General features: G+C 41.6%; 1 protein-coding gene across 4 annotated transcripts in view; it reads left to right on the top strand.

Moving 5' to 3' along the window:
* Acaca (acetyl-CoA carboxylase alpha) overlaps positions 1-13,019 on the top strand; it is a 334,197-nt gene that overhangs the window by 104,359 nt on the left and 216,819 nt on the right. For all 4 annotated transcript variants that reach the window (XM_045158041.1, XM_045158040.1, XM_004664543.3 and 1 more), the window contains 4 exons: positions 1,147-1,228; positions 2,512-2,610; positions 3,945-4,051; positions 7,804-7,914. In XM_045158041.1, coding sequence (XP_045013976.1) covers positions 1,147-1,228; positions 2,512-2,610; positions 3,945-4,051; positions 7,804-7,914 — 399 coding nt within the window. The remainder of the gene's footprint in view (positions 1-1,146; positions 1,229-2,511; positions 2,611-3,944; positions 4,052-7,803; positions 7,915-13,019) is intronic.

Here is a 13,019-nt window from a genome sequence, read left to right on the forward strand (position 1 = left end):
AGCGCTTAACCACTAAGCCATCTCTCCAGCCCTTTTTTGACAATTCTTATTTTATTTTTATTTATTTGAGAGCGACAGACAGAGAAAGAGTCAGAGAGAGAGAGAGAATGAATGGACGTGCCAGGGCCTTCAGCCACTGCAAATGAACTCCAGATGTGTGTGCCCCCTTGTGCATCTGGCTAACATGGGTCCTGGAGAATTAAGTCTTGAACCAGGGTCATTAGGCTTCACAGGCAAGAACTTAACTGCTAAGCCATTTCTCCAGCCCCTTTGTGACAATTCTTAAATGCCTTTATATGAAATAATAAAAGCAGATAAAGAAAGGCAAAATGAAAAGAAAGGAATGGTTGAAAGAAATAGAATGCATGTGGAAGATGTGGAAAGATCTTTCAGAGGTATATATTTTTAAATTCTATGCATCTCACCTCCCAGCCATCCCAAGTAAGTAAAAACTGTCTTCTATGGAATATTGGAATATGTTTTTCCTCCCTATGAAATAGCCTCCCCTGCTTTCCCCCCAGGTAGCCTCTCATCTTAGTCCAGGCAGATCTGGAACTCAGTCTTTAGTCCCAGACTGGCCTTGAACTCACAGCAGTTCTCCTATCTCTTACCTTCCCAAATGCTGTGATAAAGGCATGAGCCACCATGCCTGGTCCCCTATGGAATATCTTAACCTAGAATATGGTGGTGTTTTGGAAGTAGATTGCTTCTTCCTTTCACATTATGTTAGAAAGTTTATAGTAAATACCTTAAAGCCCAATTAGGAAAAAAGCTAGACTTAATGGCAGTGTCACCACCTAGATATGAAGGTAGCGTAGGCTCACTGAAAAATGGCCAAAAATTTCATGGAAAGCTGTAGAGTCTAGCTGGAAGACACAAATTGAGTTTCCTAAATAGCTATGAGATTAAACCGGATCTTATAGTCATTTTCAGTTTGATTTTGACCTCTTCACAAGTTTTGCCACAATGTACTGCTTATTCTGTGCAAAGATTGCCAACACTCAAGCACCAAAGCTGAATTAACCATTGGCTGCTGTGGAACTATTGCTTTCATGTAGGGGGTGGGGGCATCCTTGATAGAGTAAAGCAGTTTGTGGTTTTCCTGGTATAAATTTTAAGTATATATCATATTGTATTCTGTTGTAGGCGGTGTGGGCTGGCTGGGGTCATGCTTCTGAGAACCCTAAGCTCCCTGAGCTACTCTTGAAAAATGGTATTGCTTTCATGGGTAAGCCTTTGTGGTAATATACTGTTGCCATCTTTCTGTTTCTTGTTTGTCAATTTTGTCCATATTCCACTTTATAGTCTGCTTTCTACCCAACATATACTGAGATCTTTGTCTTTTACTTTTAAATTATTATTTATTTATTTATTTGAGAACGACAGACACAGAGAGAAAGACAGATAGAGGGAGAGAGAGAGAATGGGTGTGCCAGGGCTTCCAGCCTCTGCAAACGAACTCCAGACGCGTGCGCCCCCTTGTGCATCTGGCTAATGTGGGACCTGGGGAACCGAGCCTCGAACCGGGGTCCTTAGGCTTCACAGGCAAGCGCTTAACCGCTAAGCCATCTCTCCAGCCCTGTCTTTTACTTTTAAATCAATAAACAGCTCTTTGAATAACTTCATTTTTTTTTTGTTGTTTGGTTTTTGTTTTTTTTTTTCCTTCAAGGTAGAGTTCTGTTGTAGCCAAAGCTGACCTGGAATTCACTAAGTAGTCTCAGGGTGGCCTTGAACTCATAACAGTCCTCCTACCTCTGCCTCTGAGTGAGGGGATTATTAAAAGCACTGTGCCACCACACCTGGAAAAATCTTTTTCTTTTTTCTTTTTCTTTTTTTTTTTTTTTTTGAGGTAGTGTCTCACTTTGGTCCAGGCTGACCTGGAATTCACTATGTAGTCTCAGGGTGGCCTTGAACTCACAGCAGGCCTCCTACCTCTGCTGCCTCTCGAGTGCTGGGATTAAAGGCATGCACCACCATGCCCGGCTCAAAGTCTGTCTTAAAGACAGTGAGGGTGACTGAATACTCAGGTCACCCTGACAGTATGTTCTCAAATAATGAATCAGCACCTTTATATTTAAGCATATAGGTTATGTTCTTAGGGGTGGGTGCTCTTTCTTGATGAACAACTTTATACATTGAGATTGCTACTTTTGGGCTGGAGAGATGGTGTAGCAGTTAAGGCATTTGCCTGCAAAGCTTAAGGACTCAGGTTTGTTTCTCCAGGACTCATGTAAGCCAGATACATAAGAGGGAATATGCATCTGGAGTTGGATTACAGTGGCTAGAGACCCTGGCATGCCCATTCATATTCTCTCTTTAAAAAAAAAAATTAAAAAAAGAAAACTGAGTCTAAACATTTGATACTCATAGTCAAGATGGTAATCTCTATGATTTGTCATTGGGAATCGGCCAAGACAGCTATAAAAATAATCATAGTATTAGGGAAAATATATGTGCCAGAAATGAGGCAAAAATGTTTCAATTAAGTTTCTTCTCTTGTTTTGTTTTTAGGTCCTCCAAGCCAGGCTATGTGGGCTTTGGGGGATAAGATTGCGTCTTCCATAGTGGCTCAAACTGCAGGTATCCCAACTCTTCCGTGGAGTGGCAGTGGTAAGAAATTGTTTTGTGGTTATATTTTAGGGTGCAGAAAAGTTGAGTTGAGTATTTGAGACTGTGGCTTGAGCTCAGGTTTGTTTAAACTATTCGTATGCTTGATAAGAAATAGATTCTGGTATCTCTTGGCCGAATGTGCTTGGTGATTTGTATTATATTTTAGGGATATAAGTTTTGTACTAGGTGCAGATGCCATACTATGATCTAGAATCATCTATGGACAATTTGGAGAAACTCTGGGATAACATACTTTTCTTGGAGTTCATCTCAGGGTAGGCTAGAAGCTTTCTCAGAGACAGGCTTTCCAGGAGGAATTATACTTGAACTGCCTGGGTTTCACCTGGATCACTAGGAAGACCTAAAAGTCATTTCCTCAAATGTTTACCTGCCAGTCTCTTCTTGATATCAGTCAGCTCACGGTCTGATAGACAAAATGAGGTCACTATTCAACCATTCTCCAGACATGTAGAATGATAATTTTAAAAAAATGATTTATACTTGGCAAATCCTTTAAGTAGTATTATGAATTATAGCTGATAATAAGATGGTACTTATACACTGGGAACAAATATATAATAAAACCTCTTTTAAGTGGGAATGACCATCATCCTAAGGCTGAACAGATTTGAACCCTTGTTACTCTGACTCTCCAGGGGATCCTACTCCTTTTCCAGACCTGTTGGGTCAAATAGTTCAAAAGGTTGAATTTGGTCTTGTTTGAGTGGAGAGGTTGTAGTGTTCCCTTGGGGACTGAGTACAGGGACATTCAGGGAGCATGGAATCATGACTCTGCAGAGGCCAATAAAACCACCATTTCCATTTCCAAGGGCTCATAAAGACTGAATTATTTCTCTGACCTCTGGCCCAAGAGCAGACCTGAAAATACAAACTGAAGGTATTTTGCCTGCTGAGTTGCTGTGAGAAGTCTGCCATGTGCTTCCCTGCCCACCTTCCTTTTTTTCTTCTTTCTGTATTGTATGTCCTTGAGTTTTTGTAAGTAGGTCCCTGCTAGCTCTTCTGGCTTTTTTCTAGTAGCTCATGTTATGGCTAAATACTATTACCTCCAAGGACTGATCAGTGTTTTATGGTAGTTTTTTTTTTTTTTTTCCCTCCATTTGCCTTCAATTTGGATAAATACCATAGCATTTTATAGCAGAGTTTAGGTATGGTGGGTAGGACTATAATCCCCGCACTCAGTAAGCAGAAGCAGGAGAATTGTAAATTCAAGGCAGGTTTGAGTGCAAGCCCAGACTAAACTACACAGCCTTTTCATATGGACAAAAAGTTGTCATTAGCTCTCATTGGTCTCAAGTCATGATTGTGTATTTCAGGTCTTCGTTTGAATTGGCAGGAAAATGATTTTTCGAAACGTACCTTAAATGTTCCACAAGAACTGTATGAAAAAGGTTATGTGAAGGATGTGGATGATGGGCTGCAGGTAGGTTCCTAACTGCTTTACAGCTGACCAGTTCTAGTCACAAATACAGGTATCTGGAGCCTGACTCATGATATATAGCTATGCTAGCATGAGTGTTTAAGACCACAAAAACAGTTTATAAAGTATAGAGAAAGAAAGTGACTTTAAAAAATTTTTGATTTGGGGGCTGTAGCAATGGCTTACTGGTTAAGGTGCTTGCTTGCAAAGCCAAAGGACCCAGGTTTGATTTCCCCAGGACCCACGTAAGCCAGATGCACAAGGGGGCGCATGCGTTTGGAGTTGTCTGCAGTGGCTAGAGGCTCTGGCATGCCCATTCTCTCTCAAATAAATAATTAAAAATGAACTTTTTTTTTAACTTTTGATTTTGAAGCAAGCTGGTCATTGGGACACAACATTTCTTAGGTGTTAAGATTATTCTTTTAAGGAGATAGTGAACCTGACAGATGGAAAGCAGCATACTTTTCCCTTGTTTGGGTTTTGAACCAAGAAGCCAGGCAGATACATGTAAGTGTCAGTTTTATTATTACATAGGTGTTGGTAAAATGGCACATGTGTATTACAACTGCAAAATGCACACGATGAATGTCAGAGTTAAGCAGGCTTAACTCCTCCCTGCTTGTGGCAGTGCTGAATAACCAGAATCCCCTCTACAGAGGAGACAAGATGCAGCTTTTCATATGGCTGAGAGTAAACAAAGTATGTGTTGTGTGTAATGACCTGATCTCAGAGAGGAAGAGATTGAGCAAATGCATGCTCAGTCTTGCCTTCCAAATTGTCCAGTCAGTTAACTTCCACTTTTCCTTGAGGGGAGGAGGGAAGCGTGAACCAAGCAAAGGCTAAAAGTGTTACTCCCATCACTGTAAAACTGTGAGCCCATCAGAAGGAAGACCCTTTCCCCAATATAACCATTTCTTTTCCTACAGTTCTGTCTGGCTTGGTCCTCTTTGACTTAACCAATTAGAAGTGGCATTTATGCCCTCTAGGTAGATGATGAAAGAGGCTATTCTAGAAAAATACACAGCTGAATGTTGAGTTCATTTTTGTTCTGTTGTTTGCACTTATATATGTTATAATCTCTTTAATGAGTAAAATTAATATTTCTTTTTTAATATTTTGTTTATTTATGGGGCAGGGATCCGATTGAGAGAATGGGCACCACAGGGCCGCTAGCCACTGTAGATGAACTCTAGACATATGCATCATGGATACTGGGAAATCAAACCTGGGTCCTTAAGCTTTGCAGGCAAGCTCCTTAATGGCTAAGCCATCTTTCCAGCCTGAAAAATAAAATTTCTAACTGAATTACCAAATACATTATCCTATTTGTTATCATTTGAAAACTACAGAGTGAGTTTGAGGCTGCCCTTGATCTCTCAGTGATCTTCCTACCTCTGTCTCCTGTGTGCTGGAATTAAAGGTGTGCACCACCATGCCCGACTTAATTTCTTTTAAAACATTATGAGGGGTGAGGGAGATGACTTAGTGGTTACAGGTGCTTCCTTGTAAAGCCTGCCAGCCTGGGTTCAGTTCCTCAGCCAACCATGTAAAGTCAGATTCTAAAGGTGGTATGAACATCTGACATTCTGTTTATAGTGGCAAGAGACCCTGGCATGCTCATATACACATTCACATATAAATAAAAAACATTTTAATAGGCTGGAGGGATGTCTTAGTGGTTAAAAGGCATTTGCCTCCAAAGTCAAAGGACCTAGGTTCAACTCCCCAGGACCCACCTTAGCCAGATGCACAAGGTGGCACGTGCATCTGGAGTTTGTTTTCAGTGGCTAAAGGTCCTGATGTGCCCATTCTTTATTAATCTGCCTCTTTCTCTCAAATAAGTAAAATAAAATATTTTTTAAACTATTTATTTATTTATTTGAGAGTGACAGACACAGAGAGAAAGACAGATAGAGGGAGAGAGAGAGAATGGGCGCGCCAGGGCTTCCAGCCTCTGCAAACGAACTCCAGACGCGTGCGCCCCCTTGTGCATCTGGCTAACGTGGGACCTGGGGAACCGAGCCTCGAACCGGGGTCCTTAGGCTTCACAGGCAAGCGCTTAACCGCTAAGCCATCTCTCCAGCCCAAAATAAAATATTTTTAAAAGAGAGCTGGGCATGGAGTTTGTTTGCAGTTGCTGGAAGCCCTGGCATACCCATCCTTCCTCCCTCTCATCCTTCCTCACTCTCTCCCTCCCTCTTTCTCTGTCAAATAAATAAATAAATAAAGATTAAAACAACACACACACAAAAATCATTTTAAGTGCTAGAGAGATGGCCTAGCAGTCCAAGGTACCTAACTTACAAAGTTTGCTGGCCCAGGTTTGATTCCCCAGCACCATTGTAAAACCATTCATTTGTAGCAGCAAGAAACCCTAGTGTGTCCATACACATACACACACAGAGGTAAATAAAACAATACATGAATACCTGTGTACTATAAGGAAGGAAATCTAAAAATGCAGAAATTATGTAGTAGATAATTAAAATTTAGCCAGGGATGGTGCCGCACACCTTTAATCCCAGCTCCTAGGAGGCAGAGTAGGAGGATTACTGTGAGTTGGAGGCCACCCTGGACTACATAGTGAATTTCAGGTCAGCCTGGACTACCGACCCTACTTGGGAAGAAAAAACAAAAATTAAAGTTCATATTAACCCATCTTTTATGTATCACAACTGATGAATATTCTAGAATTCATTTCTTTGCATTTACATATATGGGCACATGAATATATACAAAATCATATACAAACATTCTTTTTTTGTTTTTTGTTTTTTGAGGCAGGGTCTTACTTTAGCTCAGGCACTAGTATTCTCAGGGTTTCCCAAAACTCACAGCAATCCTCCTACCTCTGCCTCCCGAGTGCTGGGATTAAAGGTGTGTGCCACCATGCCCGGCTCTCTTTCTTTTAAAAATATTTTATTTTATTTATTTGAGAGAAAGAGGCAGATTGAGAAAGAATGGGCACATCAGGGTCTTTAGCCACTGAAAACAAACTTCAGATGCACGTGTCACCTTGTGCATCTGGCTTAATATGTAGGTCTTGGGGGATTGTAGGTCTCTTTGGTTTGCAGCCAAGTGCCTTTACCACTAAGCCATCCCTCCAGCCCCTAATGGTTGTATTCTTTATTTTTTTTGGTTTTTCAAGGTGGGGGTCTCCTTCTAGCTTAGGCTGACTTGGAATTCACTATGTAGTTTCAGGGTGGCCTAAAATCACAGCGATCCTCCTACCTCTGCCTCCCGAGTGCTGGGATTAAAGGCCTGTGCTACCACTCTTAGCTTAGTTATATATATATTGTTGAATTTTATTTATTTATTTGCAAGCAAAGAGAAGAGAGACAGAGTGTGAATGGGCTTGCCAGGGCCTCTAGCCACTGCAAACGAACTCCAGACGCATGTGCCCCTTGTGCATCTGACTTATGTGGGTCCTGGGGAATCAGACCTGGGTACTTTAACTTTGCAGGCAAACTCCTTGACTGCTAAGCCGTCTCTCCAGTCCTTGGTTGTATCTTTTCTTTTTTTTTTTTTTTGATTATCAAAGTAGGGTCTTACTCTAGCCCAGGCTGACCTGGAATTCATTATGTAGTCTCAGGGTGGCCTCAAACTCACAGTGATCCTCCATCCTTTGCCTCCTAAGTACTGGGATTAAAGGTTTGTGCCACCATGCTTGGCTTCTTAGTTATATTCTTAAACGGAGAAAATGCTAGTTTTCTCTTTCCCCACTAATACTACTCTTTCTCTTTGTCTTTTTGAAGGCAGCAGAAAAAGTTGGATATCCAGTCATGATCAAGGCCTCAGAAGGAGGAGGAGGGAAGGGAATCAGAAAAGTCAGCAGTGCAGATGACTTTCCCAATCTCTTCAGACAGGTGGAGTACATGTTGTCTTTTTTTATTCAAGTTAACATATATGCCCAAAAGGAACTATTCAACCCATACTGTTTTTTTTTTTTTAATTTGTATTCATGTGTGTTTGTTTTGCGGGGTGGTGCATATGTGGGTGTCTCTTGCCGTTATAAACAAATGGTCCATTTTGTGTGCCTGGCTTTATGTAGATGCTAGGCAAGTGAACCCAAGCTGACAGGCTGCAAACTAGCACTGTTAATTGCTAAGCCATCTCGCTAGCCCTTCATACTGTTATTTGGATAACAGAACTTGTTTAGCTTTTTTTTTCTTAACATTTTTTAAATTAACATTTTCCATGATTATAAAAAATATCCCATGGCAATACCCTCCTTCTACCCTAGTTTTTAATTTTATGTATATCTAATCTAGATTTGCTGTCTAGCCCTTCACTTGCTCAATAACAGGTGAAAAATGTTAATGAATTGTCTAATTCAATATAAGCTTTATTCAGTTATGTCATTCAATCAAATATTGGTGTTAGCCTTTGTTGTATGGGAATGTAGCTATTTTCTACATGGAACATGTGGTTTGCATTATCTTTTGATGGTAAGGAAGAGGCAATGTCTTTTTTTTTTTTAAGATTGATTTGTATTCATTTATTAGAGACAGGGGGAGAGAGAGAGAGAGAGTGGGCACCCCAGGGCCTCTAGCCACTGCATATGAACTCCAGACACATGTGCAGTCATGTGCATCTGGTGTATGTGGGACCTGGAGAATTGAACCAGGGTCCTTAGGCTTCACAGGTATGTGCCTTAACCCCTAAGCCATCTCTCCAGCCTGGCAATGTCTTTCTATATCTGTGTGTTCCCATATAAAGGCGTGATATGATCTGGTCACTCTTAGACTGGCCAGGCCCCAGTCTCTCTGATTGGCTTTTTCTTTTCTTTTTTTATTTCTCAATTTTTTTAAACATTTTTCATGATTATAAAAAGTATCCCATGGTAATAAACCCCCCCCACCACCATTTTCCCCTTTGAAATTTCATTCTCTATCATTATCCCCTCCCCATCTCAATCAGTCTCTCTTTTATTTTGATGTCATGATCTTTTCCTCATCTTATTTTGGTCTTGTGTAGGTAGTGTCAAGCACTATGAGGTCATGGATATCCAGGCCATTTTATGTCTGGAGGGAGCACGTTGTAAGGAGTCCTACCCTTCCTTTGGCTCTTACATTCTTCCTGCCACCTCTTTCGCATTAGAGCCTGAGCCTTGGAAGGTGTGATCAAGATGTTACTCAGTACTCCAGTCACTTCTTTCCACCACTATGAGACCTGAGTCATCCCAAAGTCACTGCCATCTAAAAAGAGACGATTCTCTACCCAAAGTAAGAGTAGTGTTAATATAAGAGTATAAATATTAAGAGAAGTGCTTACTGGGCAATTTGGTGAGCATAGTATATACTTTTAGCCAGATAGCAGCAGACGTTACATATACCACTAGGTTCATGACTACCCCTGTTGTAGGTTTTATTGTCAGGGATGTATTTCCTCCCATGGAGCAGGCCCCCAGTCTAATTAGAGGGGGCAGTTGGTTTCCACCATGACAGATGTGCCACTATTGCATCTGTTGGTTCATTTGGCTTGGCTGGCCAAATATAAGGCTTGTGGTGTCTACTGTTGAGTATCTTCGCTGGTGGTATCTCTTTCTCCCATTGAACTTCATGCAGAATGGCTTCTTCCAGCTTTCTGTTTGCTGGTCTGCGTGGAGGAGGTTATCAGCTCAGTTCCAGCAGGATTTCTCAGTGGCCTTGTAGCCCAAGTATGTGGAGTCTTCAGCAATAGGGTCTTATGATTGGCTTTTTCTTATTTCAAGTTGGCTACAAGATCCTGAGTTTCTTTTATGTTGACTCTATCATGTTGTCCCAGTAGCCTACACAGTGCTGTATAGCTACTATAGCCTGACATAATAACTCCATGGCAGGCCCCACATTATGTATGAACTAAGTGTAACTTAGTAAAGCTCATTGTTTTGTCTCTTTTTCCTTACCCTTTGATGTGGTCATGCTTTAGGTTAGTTGTAGAGGCAGAGAAAGAGGTGATCTTTTCAGAATCAGAAAAGGGAGAAAAGTTCCCTTTTTACATGCCCTAAGAATACCATACTTGCTTGACTCACTCCACCAATACTCAGGAAAACATGTGCTAAAAAAAAATGTTTTGGGCCTGAGGAGAGATCACTCAGTGATTAAAGGCACTTGCTCCCAAAGCCTGCTGTTTCAAGTTCAATTCCCCAGTACCCAAGTAAAGCCACATAGAGTGGTGCATGCATCTGGAGTTCATTTGCAGTGGCAAGAGGCCATGGCAGGCCCATGAATAAGGTCCCCCATCCCTGCTTGCAAATAAACCAATAAAAAGGTTTTTTTTTCCTTTCCTTTCCTTTCCTTTTCTTTTTTTTTTTTTTGAGGTATAGTCTCACTGTAGCCCAGGCTGACCTGGAATTCACTATGTAGTTTCCTGGGTGGCCTCAAACTCATGGTAATCCTCCTACCTCTGTTTCCTGAGTGCTGGGATTAAAGGTGTACACCACTATGCCCAGAAAAACATTTTTTTTTTAAACAAGGAAAGTTGGGGCTGGAGAGATGGTTCAGTGGTTAAGGCACTTGTTGCAAAGCCTTAGGACCCAGGTTCGATTCCTCAGCACCCACACAAAGATAGTTGCACAAGGTGCCACATGTGTCCTAGAGTACCTTTGTTATGGCTAGAGGCCCTGGTGTGCCCATTCTTTACCTTTCTACCTGCCTTTTTCTCTCTATCAAGTAAATAAATACAATATTTAAAAAAAATTCGATGGAAAATTTCACTTTTTCCATCGTATTTTTCTTTTAAATTCCCCCCCCCCCCTTTTTTTTAATCGAGGTAAGGTCTCACTCTAGCCCAGGCTGACCTGGAATTCACTATGGAGTCTCAGGGTAGCCTTGTACTCAAGGTGATCCTCCTACCTCTGCCTCCCCGTGCTGGGATTAAAGGCCTGTACCACCACACCTGGCCTTAATCCCAATTTTTATTCATGCTCCTACCTCATCTTCTTTTCAAAAACTCATTTCTTGCTTAATTATCAAGGGTTAAAAGGGAAAACAGTATGAACTAAGTCTTCCATGATTTTGTATAAGTACTAAACAAAGAAAGTGATAAAAGTGTTGTGTAGGCATCCATCCATATATATATATATATCCCCCCGAAGGTAGGGTCACTTTAGCCTAGGCTGCTGACCTAGAATTCACTATGTAGTCTCAAGCAGGCCTTGAACTCAGTCATCCTTCTACCTCTGCTTCCCAAGTGCTGAGATTAAAGGCATGCGTCACCACACCTGGCTCATATCCAACTTTTTTGGGGGGTTTTGTTTTGTTTTTTCGAGGTAGGGTCTCACTCTAGCCTAGGCTGACCTGGAATTCACTATGTAGTCTCAGGGTGGCTTCGAACTCATGGCGAACCTCCTACCTCTGCCTCCCGAGTGCTGGGATTAAAGGCGTGCACCACCACGCCCGACTAACATCCAACTTAAAAAAATTTTTTACTTATTCATTGATTAGAGACACAGAGAGAGAATGGGCAACCCTGGGCCTCTAGCCACTGCAAACAGACTCTGGATGCATGTGCCACCATGTGCATCTAGCTTATGTGTGACCTGGAGAATCAAACTTGGTTCCTCAGGCTCTGCAGGAATGCGCCTTAACCACTAAGCCATCTCTCCAGTCCACACCCAAGTTTTTAAAAATAGGCTTTCTCATTCTGAAACATGGAACTCACCTAATTAGTCTAGACTGGCTTATCACCAGGACCTATCTAGGTCTGTCTCCCCAGCCCTGGGATTACAAGTGCGTGCCACACCACACACATGCCATGGCACGTGTGTAGCGATGAGAGGGCTACTTTCAAGTGTTATTCCTTGCCTTCTCTTCTGTCTTGTTTAAGGCGGCGTCTCTTGTTGTTCATGACTCTTCTTCAGGGTAGCTGGTGCAGAAGCTTCTGGGAAATTCTCCTGTCTCCACTTCCCATCTAAACATGATGTGTGTGCTGAGATTATAGAAACCTGTCACAGTTTCCAGTTTTTACGTGGGGTCTGGGGATCTAAACTCAGGCAGTTACACCTTTACATTTCAGTATCACTCACTGAGTCATTTCTCTAGCCCAATGTCTAGCTTTAAAAAAAAAAAAAAGAAAGAAAAAGAAAACCAAACATGGAGCTGGGCATGGTGGCATACGCCCTTAATCCCAGGGCTCTGAGGGCAGAGGTAAGAGGATCTCCATTAGTTTGAGGCCACCTTGAAAATACATAGGGAATTCCACGTCAGCATGAGTTAGAGTAAGACCCTACCTCAAAAAAACAAAATAAAAGCTGGGCATGGTGGCACATGCCTTAAGTCCCAGCATGTGGGAGGCAGAGGTTAGGGGGATCACCGTGAGTTCGATGCCACCCTGAGACTACATAGTGAATTCCAGGTCAGCCTGGGCCCGAGTGAGACCCTACCTCGAAAAACCAAAACCAAAACAAAACAAAAACAAACAAACAAACAAAAAGGCTGGAGAGATTGGTCAGTGGTTATGGCACATAACTACGAAATCTAAGGAACCCAGTTCTATTCTCCAGGTTCCACGTAAGCCATACACATGGTGGTGCATGTGTCTAGAGTTCATTTGCAGTGGCTAGTGGCCCTGGTGCACCTATTCTCAATCTTTCTCTCTCCCTCTCTATGTCTACAATAAATAACTAAATCTTAAAAAAAAAAAAAAAAAAAAAAACCCGCAAAAACCAAACATGGGTTCTGAGGCCAGAAATCAGTCCTTATGCTTGCAAGAAAAGCACTTTCCTGACTGAGCTGACAGAGCTCTCTCTCTATCCCCAACATGCTTTTTCTTTAAAACAGCAAAAATCTTTTCTCTGTACTCCATGAAGCATTCCTCTATCTATAAAATTAAACCCTCACCCCAAATATTTAACATGAAAAGGTGGGCTCTTTTAAAATGTGATTTCTTACACATTAGTTTATACTTCTGTGCAGTAGCAATAATGACCATCAATAATTTGGCATTTCAATTTATGGTTGCTGCAAATTTTTTTTTTTTTAAAATAGCG

This window comes from Jaculus jaculus, chromosome 9 (assembly GCF_020740685.1).
Source record: "Jaculus jaculus isolate mJacJac1 chromosome 9, mJacJac1.mat.Y.cur, whole genome shotgun sequence".
NCBI lineage: Eukaryota > Metazoa > Chordata > Mammalia > Rodentia > Dipodidae > Jaculus > Jaculus jaculus.